This window comes from Cervus canadensis, chromosome 7, assembly GCF_019320065.1.
Source record: "Cervus canadensis isolate Bull #8, Minnesota chromosome 7, ASM1932006v1, whole genome shotgun sequence".
Lineage (NCBI taxonomy): Eukaryota > Metazoa > Chordata > Mammalia > Artiodactyla > Cervidae > Cervus > Cervus canadensis.
In genome coordinates, this window is record NC_057392.1 from 41,147,333 (window position 1) to 41,162,958 (window position 15,626).

The following is a 15,626-nucleotide window of genomic DNA, read 5'->3' on the forward strand; positions in this document are numbered from 1 at the left end:
GAATACACACATGTAATAATCATACATTCATAGATAAAAATAAGATGAGGATTTCCTTCTAGGTCCTATCTGAGTTAGCAAAATAGACTTGATGTCATACCTACATAAGTTCATTTGAGAAAGTAAATTTGTAATGCACATTATTTATGAACAACCTCCTTATGGATGTTTTATGATGCTGAGTTTTTCAGAGAACTGTTAAATTCTTTACATAGTATACTCAGTTCCTAGACTTCGGGGAGGGGGGCCGTTTAAAGTAAATCATTGGAAATTTCAGAATATCTCAGGGAACTTGAGAAGTTGCTGGGAACTAATGACCAGCTGAAGCCTAAGTATAGGGCACTGTTTCTCAGGTGTGGCTTGTTTTCCATCTGCAGCAAACACATGGGGGTGTTTATTACAAATGCTTAATTGGATCTACCTTGTATCCACTGAGTCTGCTGGGCTAGACCTGTGGTTTTTAATTTTAAACATGAATCTTCCCACTCCCCAGTGATTTTGTGTGTGCCAAAGTTTGAGAATTGCTGATACACAAAGTATTCAAACTCACTGATTTTAAGGGACAAATATTGGCAGTAGTAGAAAACTCAGCAAGCACACAATGCAAAAGTCCCACGTTTGTGATTTCCTTTCTTCCCCAGGCCTTTCCTTCCATTTTATCAGCAGATGCCACTCAGTGTTGTTTTTGCATCAACCAGGTAAGTAACCGTTATTTTAAAACTTTTTTCCAGTTTATTTTATTTATTATTTGCTTCCATATTTGTTTCTAGAAGATAGTTCTCTGAATCATTATTTTTAAAGAATGGATCATAAACCACTAGAACATTTTCTGGTGGTCATTAGCAGCATTTTAAAAAACAAAATAGAAAATAACCAAGAGCATCAGACGTATTGAGGGTAGTTGTGTTTTTGCTTATAACTTTTGTTTTAAATGGATAAATGTATATGTTCATAGGTATATAATGGTTATGGTATATAGTGTATTTCTTATTATGAGTTATGGTAAAATGAAAGTTGAAAGAGCTCTAAATGTTCTCTTTTGCTTCTCTGAAACGCACTTATTTGACAACAGTTCTTCAACGTTTCATCAAGAAAACCAATCAGTGAAAATATTTTTTAATAGTAGAATTTATAATTTAACCATCTAATTGACACAAGGCAATTGAACCAAGGTGGAAAGAGTGTAAAGGACAAGAGCTGAACCTGGGATTATTGTGCAGCTCCCTGGTCTTTTGTTTTAGGGCAAGATAGCAGGTTTGGTAAAGTGTCCCTTTAAAAAACTAATTTTTGCTATACTCTTTCCCATGTCAATATAACTTAATGTTTCTATAAGAGAGGAAAATCCAAGGTATTCATGAAATGAATGAAAATATAAACCTTTTTTAAGGCCTCAGATTTCTGAATAGAGAGTTAAATAGGTATGGACTTTCAAACATGCATTTAAAAGGTATGGTTACTCTTAATGATACAGCATCTTATAAATAGGATACATGTTATCAAAGGTCTGTAATCCTCAATATAAGTGCCAGTTATGATTCCAGTTTCTCCTCAAATTTTTTAAGACAATGTGTGGATTCCTTTGGCTCTTATATAGATGTAGGAAAGATGCTTTACTTATTTTAGCAATATTTTGGGGGATCAGTCTCCTAAAGCAAAGGAAATAAAAGCAAAAATAAATAGAACATAAACTTAAAACGTCTTGCACAGTAAGGGAAATCATTGACAGTGCGAAAAGATAGCCCACTGAATGGGAGAAAATATTGGCAAATGATATGACCCATAAAGGGTTAATATCCAAAATATATAAATAGCTCATATAATTCAACATAAAAAAATCCCAAACAACCTGATTACAAAATGTGCAGAAGACCTGAATAGACATTTCGCCAAAGAGGACATGCAGATGGCCAATAGGCACATGAAAAGATGTTCAACATGGCTAATCCATCAAAACCATAAGGAGATATTATTTCATACCTGTCAGAATGACTGTCTTCAAAAAGAACATGAATAACTAATGTTGGAAAGGATGTGGAGAAAAGGGAATCTTCATCTGCTTTTGGTGGGAATGTAAATTGGTGCAGTCACTGTGGAAAATAGTATGGAGGGTCCTCAAAAAACTAAAAATAGAACAAACATATAATCCAACAATTCCATTCCTGGGTATATGTCTGAAAAAAAACCCCACTATTTTGAAAAGATACATGTACCCCAATGTTCATAGCAGCATTATTCACCATTGCCAAAATATGGAGGCAACTCACGTGTCCATCAACAAATGAATAGATAAAGAAAATATGGTTTATATACGCAGTGGACTATTAGCCATAAAAAAGAATGAAATTTTTCCACTTGGAACAACATGGATGATTTAGAAAATATGCTAAGTGAAGTTAGCAAAAGACAAATGCTGTATGATATTACTTTATTTGTGGAGTCTAAAAGATAAAACAAGCTAGGGGATGTAACAAAAAAGAAATAGATTCACAGATTTAGGGTACAAACTGATGGTTAGCAGTGGGGAAAGGAAAAAGGGAAGGACAATATAGGAATAGGGGATGAAGAGATACAAACTATAATATATATTATATAAAATAAGCTACACAGATATATCATACAACACGGAATATAGCCAATATTTTATAACTACAAATGGAATATAACATCTAAAAATTGTGAAATACTATATTGTGTTTCTTGTTGTTCCTTTGCTAAGTTGTGTCCAACTCTTTGTGACCCCATGGGCTACAGCACTCCAGGCTTCACTGTCCCTTCTCTATCTCCTTGAGCTTGCTCAAACTCATGTCCACTGAGTCAGTGATGCCATCCAACCATCTCATCCTCTGTCACCCACTTCTCCTGCCCTCAATCTGTAAGTTCTTGGTTCATGTGCTGATAAAGCCTAGCTTGAAGGATTTTGAGCATAATCTTGCTAGCATGTGAAATGAGTGCAACTGTACGATAATTTGAACATTCTTTGGCATTGCTCTTCTCTTTGGGATTGGAATGGAAACTGACCTTTTCCAGTCCTGTGGCCCCTGCTGCGTTTTCCAAATTTACCAGCATATTGAGTGAAGCTCTGTTAAAGTGCTATTAAAGCATCATCTTTTAGGATTTGAAATAACTCAGCTAGAATTCCATCACTTCCACTAGCTTTATTTGTGTAGTAATGCTTCCTAAGGTCCGCTTGACTTCACACTCCATGATGTCTGGCTCTAGGTGAGTGACCACACCATTGTGGTTATCCAGGTCATTAAGACCTTTTTTGTACAGTTCTTCTGTGTATTCTTGCCACCTCTTCTTAGTGTCTTCTGCTTCTGTTAGCTCCTTGCTGTTTCTGTCTTTTATTGAACCCATCTTTGCATGAAATGGTCCCTTGGTATCTCCATCTTGAAGAGATCTCTAGTCTTTCTGTTGTTTGCCTCTGTTTCTTTTCATTGTTCATTTAAGAAAGCTTTTTTTTCCTCCTTACTATTCTCTGGAACTTTGCATTCAGTTGGGTATATCTTTGCCTTTCTCCTTTGCTTTTCACTGCTCTTTTCCCAGTTATTTGTATGGCCTCTTCAGACAATCATTTTGCCTTCTTGCTTTTCTTTTTCATGGGGATAGTTCTGGTCACCACCTTCTATAAACAATGTTCCAAACCTCCATCCATACTTCCTCAGGCATTCTTGTCTACCAGATCTAATCCCTTGAATCTGTTTGTCACCTCCACTGTATAATCATAAGGGATTTGATTTAGGTCATACATGAATGGCCTAGTGGTTTTCCCTGCTTTCTTCAATTTGAGCCTGAATTTTGCAGTAAGGAGCTGATGATCTGAGCCACAGTAAACTCCAGGTTTTGTTTTTGCTGACTGTTTAGGGCTTCTCCTTCTTTGGCTGCAAAGAATATAATCAATCTGATTTCGATATTGACCATCTGGTGATGGCCATGTGTAGAGTCATTTCTTGTGTTGTTGGAAGAGGATGTTTGCTATGACCAGTGTGTTCTTTTGGCAAAACTCTGTTAGCCTTTGTCCTACTTCATTTTGTATTCCAAGGCCAAACTTGCCTGTTACTCTAGGTGTCTCTTGGCTTCCTATTTTTGCATTCCAGTCCTTGTGATGAAAAGGACATCTTTTTTTGGTGTTAGTTCTAGAAGGACTTGTAGGTCTTCATAAAACTGTTCAACTTCATCTTCTTCAGCATTAGTGGTTGGGGCATAGACTTGGATTACTGTAATGTTGAACTGTTTGCTTTGGAAATGAACCAAGATCATTCTGTAATTTTTGAGGTTACCCCCAAGTGCTGCATTTCGGACTCTTCTGTTGACTATGAAGGCTACTCCATTCCTTCTAAGGGATTCTTGCCCACCTATAACATGTTATACATCAACTATACTTCAGTAAAAATGTTAGAAAAAGAAAATGGATAGAGGAAAATATGGCATGCTAACACTAAAAGAAAGCAACAGTAGCTATAATAATTTCAGACAGAGCAGACTTCAAGGAAGATTATCAGGGATAAAGATTATCATAATGAAAAAGAGGTCAGTTCTCCAAGAAGACATAATAATCCTTAATGTATATATACCTAATGACAGAGTGTCAGACTGCATGTGACAAAAACTAATAGAATTACAAGAAGTAGATGAATTCACTATCACAGTGTGTGGCTTTAATACCCTCATGTAGAAAGTGGATACATCTAACAGGCAGAAAGTCAGTAAGGCCCTTGCATACCATTTATCAGCTGGATATAATTGGTATCTATAGACTACTTATTCAACAATAGAGTATACATTCTTCTGAAGCTCACACAGAACATTCACCAAGCTAAACCACATTCTGGACCATTAAACATACTTTAATAAATGTAAAAATCACAGAAGTTATACCATGTCTTCTCTCAGATCATAGTGGTATTAAACTAGAAATTAAGAACAGAGAGACAACTGAAAATCCCCAAATATATGGATATTAAACAATACATTTCTAAATAGCATGGGTTAAAGCAGATGTTTCAAGAGGAATTTTAAAATATTTTAAACCTAATGAAGATGACAATGTAAATTATGAAAACTTGTGGAATGAAACAAAAGCAGTGCTTAGTGGGAAATTTATAGCATTGAATGCATGTATTAGAAAGGAAGACAGATCTAAATCAATCATATAAGCTTCCACCTTGAGAAACTAGAAAAAGAAGAGCAAATTACGTCCAAAGCAAGCAGAAGAAAAGAAATAATAAGAAATCAATGGAATTGACCAAGGAAATTGATAGAAAAAGTAAATGAAACCACAGAGTTCGTTGGAAAGCTCACAAAAACTGGTAAGTCTCTAGGCAGACTAACTAAGAGAAAAAGAGAGAGGACACAAATTACTAACATCAGAAATGAAAAGGGATCACTACAGATCCTATGGCATTAACAAGATAATAAAGGAATATTGTGAATAACTCTTTGCCTATAATACAGTTGATAATGTAGATGAAAAGGGTTAATTACTTGAAATACAACTTGCCAGAACTCAGGAGAAATAGGAAATCTGAATAGGCCTTTATCTATTAAACTTTTTTGAAGCAGTAATTAATAGCTTTCTAAAACATAAAGCACCAGGCCTGGATGGGGTCTGCTGGTGATTCTACCAAACATTCAAGGAAGAAATTATACCATTCCCTACGATCTCTTTCAGGTAGTAGAAGCTCACTCATTCTATAAGGCCAGCATTACCCTAATACCAAAGTCAGACAAAGACATTAAGAAAGAAAGAAAGAAAGATAGTGCTAAGTCATGTACCTCTCTTGAGATCCCATGAACTGTAGCCTGTCAGGCTCCTCTGTCCATGGGATTCTCCAGGCAAGAATACTGGAGTGAGTTGCCATAAAGAAAACTACAAACCAACATCCCTCATAAATGTAGGCGTGGAAATCCTCAACAAAATATTAGCAAATAAAATCCAACAATGTATAATAAGAGTTATACTCCACATCCAAGTGGAATTTATCCCAGGCATGCAAGGTGGTACTGCATTTGAAAATCAGTTAATGTAATGGATCATGTCAACAGACTGAAAAAGAAAGATCACATGATCATATCAATAGAGGCAGAAAAACTATTTGACAGTACCTGACACCCTTCATGACAAAAACTCTCAGTTAACTAGAATTAGAGAGGAACATCTTCAACCTTGTGAAGAATGTGTACTAAAAACCTAACTCATACTTAATGGTGAAAAACTCAGTTTTTCCACTACGATCAGGAGAAATGAAAGGATGTCTCCTCTCACCACTCCCTTTCAGCATCATACTGGAAATAAGACAAGAAAAATAAAAGGTACACAGATTGGAAAGGAAGCAATAAACCCCCCCTCCTTTGAGGCATTTTATTTGTATGTGTTAGATCCCTAGAAAAAGAATCCAAGGATTTTCCCTCCTGTTGTTTTTATCTTGCTTCTTCACGGTCCATTGATGCCAGTTGAGGTTGTCAGTACAATGAAATCAAACTGACGGGATGGGAGCAGGTTATTCTGCCTTTTTCTTGATTTTTGATTTGCACATCAAATCTGGGGCTGATCACTCCACACTTACTTAGCCTGCCTGTGAGGTTCACAACAGTTTCCCCAGCCCTGTGATCATCAATGATTTCAAACTCGCCAATGCAACCATGCTTCATCATCACAGTTAGAAACCTGGCGATGACTTTGGAGCACGGCCTAATAAGGACCTGGCATTTGCCTCTCTTTTCAGCATTGTTGATACTCTTGAGAGCACCATTCTGGCAGCATGGAAAGATGGCGGAAAGAGCAGCAATAAAACTTTTAGCAGCTGGCATGTTCATCTTTGTAGAAAATCAGAATGAATTGACTTAAAAAAAATAAGTGGGGTTAATAAGTGAAAAAGTGATTATGGCAAGGTTGTAGAATACAAGGTTAGTATGCAAAAGTCAGCTGCTTTCCTATATACCTATATAGAATTTATAGGTATTTAAATTTAAGTGGAATTTGAAATATAAAACACAATGCCATTTGCATTAGCATCAACAAATGAAATACTTAGGTATAAATTTAATAAAATACAAGATCTATTTAAGGAAAACTATAACACTTTGGTGGAAGAAATCAAAGAAGAATTAAATAAGTGGAGAAATATTCCATGGTTGTCGATAGGAAGATTCAATGGTGTCCGTATGTCAGGTCTTCCTGGTTTGAAGTATAGAGTCCACGTAATCTCAACCAAAATTCCTGCAAGTTATTTTGTGGATATTGAAAAAGTGATTCTAAAGCTTACATGAAGACGCAAAAAACCTGAGAATAAGCAGCACAGTGTTAGAGAAGGACAGAGTTGGAGGACTGACACTATCTGACTTCAAGCTATTATAATCAAGAAAGTGTGCTATTGGCCTTCCCTGGGAGCTCAGTGGTAAAGCATCCACCGTACAGGAGACACGGGTTCGATCCCTGGTTCTGGGATAAGCTCACATGCCGTGGAGCAAGTGCACCGCAACTATCAAGTCTGTGATCTAGAACCTGGGAGCCACAACTACTGAAGCCCTTGGGCCCTAGAGCCCATGCTCCTCAACAAGAGAAGCCACTGCAAGAGAAGTCTGTGCACAACAACTAGAGAGTAGCCCCTGCTTGCCACAACTAGAGAAAAGCCTGCCTAGCAACAAAGATCCTGCACAGCCAAAAATAAATAAAAATATTTTTACAGACTGTGATGTTATGGGAAGAATAGACAGATGAAATAGAATAGAGAGCCCAGAAATAGACCCACATACTTAAAATCAGCTAATCTTTGACAGAAGATGAGATGGTTAGATAGCATCACTGACTCAATGGACATGAATTTGAGCAAAGTCCAGGAGGTAGTGAAGGACAAGGAAGCCTGATGTGCTGCAGTCCATGGGGTCGCAAAGAGTTGGACATGACTTAGTGACTGAATAACAATCTTTGGCAAAAAGAACAAAGGCAATACAGTGGAGCAAAGACAGTCTTTTTAACAAATGATGTTGGAACAACTGGACATCTACATGCAAAAAAAATAAATTTAGACACACCTCTTACACCCTTCACAAAATTAACTTAAAATGGATCACAGACCTCAGAGTAGAATACAAAAATATAAAACTCTTAGATTATATAGGAAAAACCTAGATGGTCTTGGGTATGGTGATGACTTTTTAGATACAACATCAAAGTCACGATCCATTAAAAAAAATAATAGGTAATCTCGACTTCATTAAAAAACGTTCAAAGACCTTAACAGACACCTCACCAAAGAAGATATACAAGTGGAAAATAAGTGTAAATGCAAATTAAAACAATATACCACTATACAACTGTTAGAATGGCCAGAATGTGGAACACTAACACCACCAAATATTGAGCAACAAGAATTTTCATTTTTGATGGAAATGCAAAATGCTATAGTCACTTCAGAAGACAGGTTGTCAGTTTCTTACAAGACTATGCATACTGTATACAATATGGTATTATCTTCTATTCTGAACAGTGCACTTCATGGAAGTGAGGCGTCTGTAAATGACTATGTGGATTGAACTTTAATCCCTATGCGCTCAAGACACATTTCTTGAACTAGTGAAAAATACTAATACTATTATTACTCATCTGTAGAAATGTTAGTGATTCAAACCTGAATCATGAATTTTAATGTATTGACACACCAAAATAAAATTTGTCTAAGACTCTTAAAAAAAAAAAGACTATACACATACTCTTAACATATGATTTGGCAGTCCTACTCCTTGGTATTTACCAGAAGGGGTTGAAAACTCATGTCTACACAAAAGCCTGCACACAAATGTTTATAGCAGCTTTATTCATAGTTGCTGAAACGTGGAAGCAACCAAAATGTCCTTCAGCAGGTGAGTGGATAAGTAAACCATGGTACATTGAGACAACAAAATATTATTCAGCACTAAATAGAAATGAGCTATCAAGTCATGAAAAGACATGGAGGAACCTTAAATGCATATTGCTAAGAGAAAGAAGCTAATCTGAAAGGGCTGCATACGTATGATTCCAACTATATGACATTCTGGAAAAGGTAAAACTATGGAGATGATAAAAAGATTATTGGTTGCCAGGGGGCTGGGGAGAATGGGGAAAGGATGAATAGGAGCACAGAGGATTTAAAGGGAGGGCAAATACTCTGTATGTTACTATGTGATGGATACAGATTATTATACATGTCTACATTGACACGTAAGGATTTGTCTATACCCATATAATGTATGACACCAAGAGTGAACCTTAACAGGGAACTATAGTCAATATCTTGTAATAAACTATAATGAAAAATAATCTGAAAGATTATGTATGTGTGTATATATATATATAAATATATATATATAAAAAACTGAATCACATTGCTGTGGACCTAAAACACTGTAAGTCAGCCGTACTTCAATAAAGTATATATGTTTAAAAAAGAAAAAAGTGAACCTTAATGTAAACTGTGTATTTTGGGTGTCTGTGAAGTGCCAGTGTAGGTACATCAGTTTTAACAAAGGTACCACCTGGCGAGAGATGTTGATAGTGGGTCGGGCTATGCACATGATGGGGAAGGGGTATATGGGAAGTTTTTGTGCCTTCTCAATTTTGCTGTGACCTAAGATTGCTGTAAAAATTGTCTTTAAAAATGCAAATGTTCAATAGAGTTCATAATAACAGAATAAGATTTGCTAGCTTTGTGAAGCTCCTCTTTGTGTGTGGGGTTTTTTTAAAATGTATTTATTATTCATTTTTAGCTGAATGGGTCTTTGTTGCTGTGCTTGCTTTTCTAGTTGCAGAGAGTGGGGGCTATTCTTTGATGCACTGCAAGGGCTTCTCATTGCAGTGGCTTCTCTTGTTGCACAGGCTCTAGGGCACACGGGCTTCAGTTGCAGCGTGTGGCTTTAGTAGTTACAGTCCCTGAGCTCTCGAAAAAGGCTTTGTAGTTGTGGTGCAGGGCTGAGATGCTTCATGGCCTGTGGGATCTTCCTGGACCAGGGATCAAACCTGTGTCTTCTGCATTGGCAGGCAGATTCTTTACCACTGGGCCACCAAGGAAGCCCTGTGTCTAGTTTTGTTGGGACTAGAAGGGGAAAATTTAAAAGACTGTGGGTGTGGCAAACAGTGCCTGCTTCAGTGGTGACTGGTATTAGAGGATGGAGGGTATGGAGCAGTAGCGGCTGCTGAAGGGATACCATCCTTAGACTAAGTGAGGCTAAGGATGTGATCCAGGACCAGGCAGAGCGCGAGCCAAGTAGGGAGCAGATGGAGGGTCTTTCTGGTGTTGGGTCCTGATTGAGGTTGGGCAGAGCTGGGAAAGATTTTTTGCTTGCTCTTATTCACATTTTACTCTCCCCTGAAACCAACTGAAATGGAGAGAAGAATATGTTGGAGAAAAATAACAAGTTAATCCCAACCCAGGAACTGAACTCAGGTCTCCCACATTGCAGGCAGACGCTTTACCCTCTGAGCCAAGGGGGAGACCTAATTGGGAAAGGAACTGTGCTATTAAGTTACACAGGACTTTTGTCCAAGTAGCATTCCTCCTTTGCATCTTCTCCTCAGACCCACAGTCCCAAGTCAGCAGAAAGCTTCGGCAGAAGGATTCCTCAGGCTTTGCCATAATCTTAGCATGTTTAATCAGATGGGTCAAATGTGAAACTAATTTGGAAAGCAGTAATTTATTCTCTTGATCCAAGCTGATGATTTCATAATAATAATCACATGACCTGGGATGATATAAAGGTAATTTAAAGTTATTTCCTCAAGTAGAATTTTTGTAGTAGAATACTGTCTGCTGAAAACATAAGAAACTATATACACTCATATTGTCTACTTATGTTAGGAATTAATAGCAACTGCTGAAAAAAATGATTTTAGTACCTGTTAGATTTCAACATTAAAAACTACTTAAAGTACTGTTCCATCACAGGTTGAACTGCCAAATAGACTCTTCTTTCTGATTGGCTTGAAATGCATTTTTCTTTGAGCTAAGATTTACATGCTGTGCTCATGTATAAGCACCTCCTATTGCCTTTGACTATTTTTCTTAATGGAAATCTCTTTTTTCCATTGTATTTATTTGTGTAATTTAATCAATTCTTCTACCAACTAGAAAAAAGATTTATTTTAAATGGAAGTGGTATATATACATATATATGTATTTCTTGTTTTATAAGTAGTATATGTACAGGTTAAAAAAATTCAGAAGACTATAAACATGAAAAAATTCTCTCTATAATTATACTATCCAGAAATAATTGCTTTTATTATTGTATATACATTTAGGAGTTTTTATGTGCCCAGTAGCACAGTCTATAAAAACATAAAAATATACTATTGTACATAATGCTTTATAGTGTTTTTTCTACTTTACGTTAGATCATAGACATTTTTGTTCATTCATATAGATTACATTGTTACTTTTAATAGCTGGATAAAAATTATGGATGTACCATTTTTTAAACAGTATTTCTACTGATGGTCATTATTTAAGTTTGTGATTTTTTTTTAGAGTCACATGAGTAGATTGGGAAGGAGTTCCATGAAGTGTTGTTTAGTCAAAAAAGCAAGATGCAAAACTGTACTTATAATATGATTTCATGTTAGTCAAACAGTAAAATAAACTATTTGTGTCAGTTGTAGAAAATAAGTGTGCAAAAAATATGGAGGATGTAATTCAAGGATACATTTGGGATATATATCCTAGATAGGCTTCCCAGGTGGCGCTAGTGGTAAAGAACCCACTTGCCATTGCAGGAGACTTAAGAGACGCAGGTTCAATCCCGGGGTTGGGAAGATCGTAGATACCACGTATATAGAAAAGGTACTGCTGTGGGTGGAAAAGGAAGAGAAAGGGATTGAGGGATGCAAACTCAAAAGTAAAAGAAAACACTGCACTAAAACAGTAAACTATATGTGCTACTATACTTTTTGTTAAATTGTGGATAAGGGTAGGCACATGTTTAAGTGAATTTATAAGTTTTTCTGTGCTTAAAAATAGAATGAAAAAAGAGTGAAAATAATGGATCCAAGGTTGATGCCTAATGACCCCGGATATAACCACTTTTAAAAATAAAATCAGCCATTAAGAAGTTTTTTACTCTTATAAATGGGACTTTATAAACATGTTTGCATATATCTTTGCACACTCATTGACTTATTCCCCATAATAAATTCCTAGGAGCACAATTGCTCGGGCAAAAGGGTGTTTTAAGGGTTTGATATATATTTAGTCACTTGTTAGTTAGGCTTACCTGTTTGTATATTCATCAGCAGTTTATGAGAATGCCTGTTCTTCACAAGTTCATTGATGCTAAGTACTTTCAATCTTTTAAATCATTTCTTATGTGATACAATTAAATAGCATCTTGCTGTTTTAATTTTCTTTGATTATTAGTTATGTTCATTATCGTTTCATATGATTGTTAGAAGTTTTACTTTTTGTTTTCTGACCTTTACTCATTTTTCTGTGGCTATTTAACGGTCTTATTGATTCACAAGGGCATTTTACATAGGCTGTTTAACTCTTAATCATATATGTTGCAAAACCTATTGACAGATATAAAGTGATTATATCAAGTTTCAATTTTTAAAATAATTTCCCCTTTTTAGGGCAGATCCATATACTTTTCCTCCTCCTCCTACTAAGTACCTGCCCATTCCTTCGAAGTACACGGTGGGCACTCAGACTGATTATCGGGATGCTGAAGTTCAAACAGACCCGTATTCTCCAGAATATGTAGTATGTCAAGATTCCATCCCTGAGCTCCTGACCCTGGCTACTCTCACTTGGGGTGAGTTGGAAATTCTTTTGAATGTTTGCAGGTGACAGTCCTGATGACCACGCATGCTATTGAGTTCTTAGAAATGACACACACAGAGGCAACTATGGTTTAAAGTATTGCTATTTAAAGTATCTTGCTCAGTAGAGCTACTTCATAGACTGGTACACTTTCTGTTAGATTTGTTCAAAGAGAGATATGCCCTTATCATTGTAAGGACACTTCTTGTCCTTTTTCCCTGAAGCTGAAGTTACATTTAGACTTAATTTTGTGGTTACTTTGCTGATTACTTACCTCCCTCTTCTCACTGTTTCTCTCAGTAAATCAGCTCCTTTTCACTGAGAAATTTATATTCTTTTTTTACACATAAATTTTTTTTGAGTATATAATACTTAGTGCATATTCTAACATGTAATACACATGACATATGCATATTCCAACAAGTAGTAATATTATAATATGCATCATGTGTATTGTAAATATAGCAATAATATGCATTTTGCACTTTCCAACAAGTAATAATATCCTCTTACTTTGCTAAAATATCTTGGGATTTATCAAGGCTCTCTTATACACTTTATTTGATGACTTGGATGATTTCTTTTGACATTATATCTGAAATGCTCAGAAAGTCACTCTCAGAGTATAGAAATTCACTCTAGGCTAGGCCTTTATAATGTGAAACTATAAAAATTAATAAGAGAAGGGACCTTTAAAAATTATTAGAAATTACCTTATTAAACTCATTTGATTGTGCCTAGGAAGCTGAGAACCAGAGAGACTGATTCCTTGAAGGTCATGGAAATACTTAGTACATTATAATGATTTTTATTAAAATCATTTTGTTAAAATGAGGTTACTTTTGTTTTCCCAATGTAATGAATTGCTGTGATCAAATATGTGTTAGTAGCAACAAGGATGCTCACATCTAAGTTCTAGTTTTGATTCTTGTTTCTTGGCTCACTTCTTGGATCTAGAGAAAGCATTCTTGACACCCACAGTTTAAAGCAGAGACCTTCAGTCTAGATGACAGATTCAGAGTATGCTGAAATCTTTCCCTCACCTTTGAACACACAAAAAACATAATTATGAAAATTAATAACCACACTTAAAATCAAGGAAGAAAATCAATCGTTTAGCAGTGGAGACTTCTTCCTAAAAGGGAATCTGTGATGATGAGCAGGGACTCTGAATGGTGAGGAGCCAGACCTGAGTTACCTGATTAAACTAAAGGAGGGAGAAACTTCCCTCCTGCCTACAGGTAGGGCTGAAGCCCAGTGCCTGCCAGTCTAAGCCAGGTACCCCTACCTGCGGCCTTGAGCTTTACCTCTTGGTGTGAGAAGGGCTTAGCTTTGAGCTGCAGAAGGACTGGGGCCACGCCCTTGAAAACAAGAGGTTTAGGTAGGGGCTCAGAAATGCTTCACTTGGTAAAGACCTAATTGGAGCCCTGTGCCTGGCAGCTCTGGGGTTGAAGTTGTCAGTAAAAAGCTCCAATGAGTCAGGCCTACCTCCTCGTTGGTGAGGCCCTGGGTAAAAGTTTAAATGGAGGCCTACATATTGTGTGTGTAGACGTTTAAACATTATAAATCAAGCTACTGTCTGTTAGATAAAATACATTCTATATTTTTCACAAATCTTTATAAAAAGCTGAAAGGACAAGTGTACATTTACAATTCTTAGACTCCTTGGGATGGCACACTGGCATGTGGCAGCAATGGGAGAGGCTGCGCCTGGTGGCTGGCCCTTTTCTCTGGCTCTGTTCTTCATCATGAGGGGCTTGGGTGCATGCCTATGATCGCCTCTCCTGCCCTGCTTTTCCATTTTCTGTTTAGACATCCTTGCAAACAGCTGCTATGTGGCTACCCCTTGGGCTTAAGGGGTCTTCCCTCAGGAGTCTGAATCTTGTGAAGTGGCCCATGTAGATTTTGGAAGTGGGCTTGGCGCTGTTTGTGCAAGGAATTCCAGGCTCCCTAAGAGACAGAGTACCTCCAGGTGGGCATTCTGTAGTATCTTTAAAGTGCTGTGGGAAAATAACCCAAATCTAGAATTCTTACACCAGCCAAACACTTACTCAGGCGAAGAGGTGAAATAATGACACTTTCATAGGACAGAACATTTCATAGGTCTATCTCATAGGATATGGTAAACACTAATTAAATTCATTTATATAATGTGCATAGGCCAATGCCTAGTATGTAAATAAGCATTCTATAAATGTTAGCTATTAATCTGAATAAGGGAAGAATAAAAGGACATCCTTGAACATACTTCCAAGTTCAGTCGCTCAGTCATGTCCAACTCTTTGCAACCCCATGAACTGCAGCATGCCAGGCCTCCCTGTCCATCACCAACTCCCAGAGTTTACTCAAACTCCTGTCTATTGAATTGGTGATGCCATCCAGCCTCTATCATCCCCTTCTCCTCCTGCCTTCAATCTTTCCCAGCGTCAGGGTCTTTTCAGATGAGTCAGTTCTTTGCATCAGGTGGCCAAGATATTGGAGTTTCAGCTTCAGCATCAGTCCTTCCAATGAATATTCAGGACTGATTTCTTTTAGGAAGGACTGGTTGGATCTCCTTGCAGTCCAAGGGACTCTCAAGGGTCTTCTCCAACACCACAGTTCAAAAGCATCAATTCTTCAGTGCTCAACTTTCTTTATAGTCCGACTCTCACATCCATACATGACTACTGGGAAAATCATAGCTTTGACTCAATGGACCTTTGTTGGCAAAGTAATGTCTCTGCTTTTTAATATGCTATCTAGGTTGGTCATAACTTTCCCTCCAAGCAGTAAGTGTCTTATAATTTCATGGCTGCATTTACCATTTGCATTAATTTTGGAGCCCCCCAAAAT

General features: G+C 37.0%; 1 protein-coding gene across 6 annotated transcripts in view; it reads left to right on the forward strand.

Annotated features, from left to right (window-relative positions):
- The window catches only part of CFAP91 (cilia and flagella associated protein 91), a 102,743-nt gene that overhangs the window by 13,711 nt on the left and 73,406 nt on the right, over window positions 1-15,626 (forward strand). For 4 of the 6 annotated variants that reach the window (XR_006270563.1, XM_043474998.1, XM_043474999.1 and 1 more), the window contains 2 exons: window positions 642-698; window positions 12,605-12,786. Coding sequence is in view for 5 of the 6 variants with exons in the window: in XM_043474998.1 (XP_043330933.1) it covers window positions 642-698; window positions 12,605-12,786 (239 nt within the window). In the remaining variant the exon portion in view is untranslated. The remainder of the gene's footprint in view (window positions 1-641; window positions 699-12,604; window positions 12,787-15,626) is intronic. The other 2 variants (XM_043475002.1, XM_043475003.1) reach the window with 1 other exon arrangement.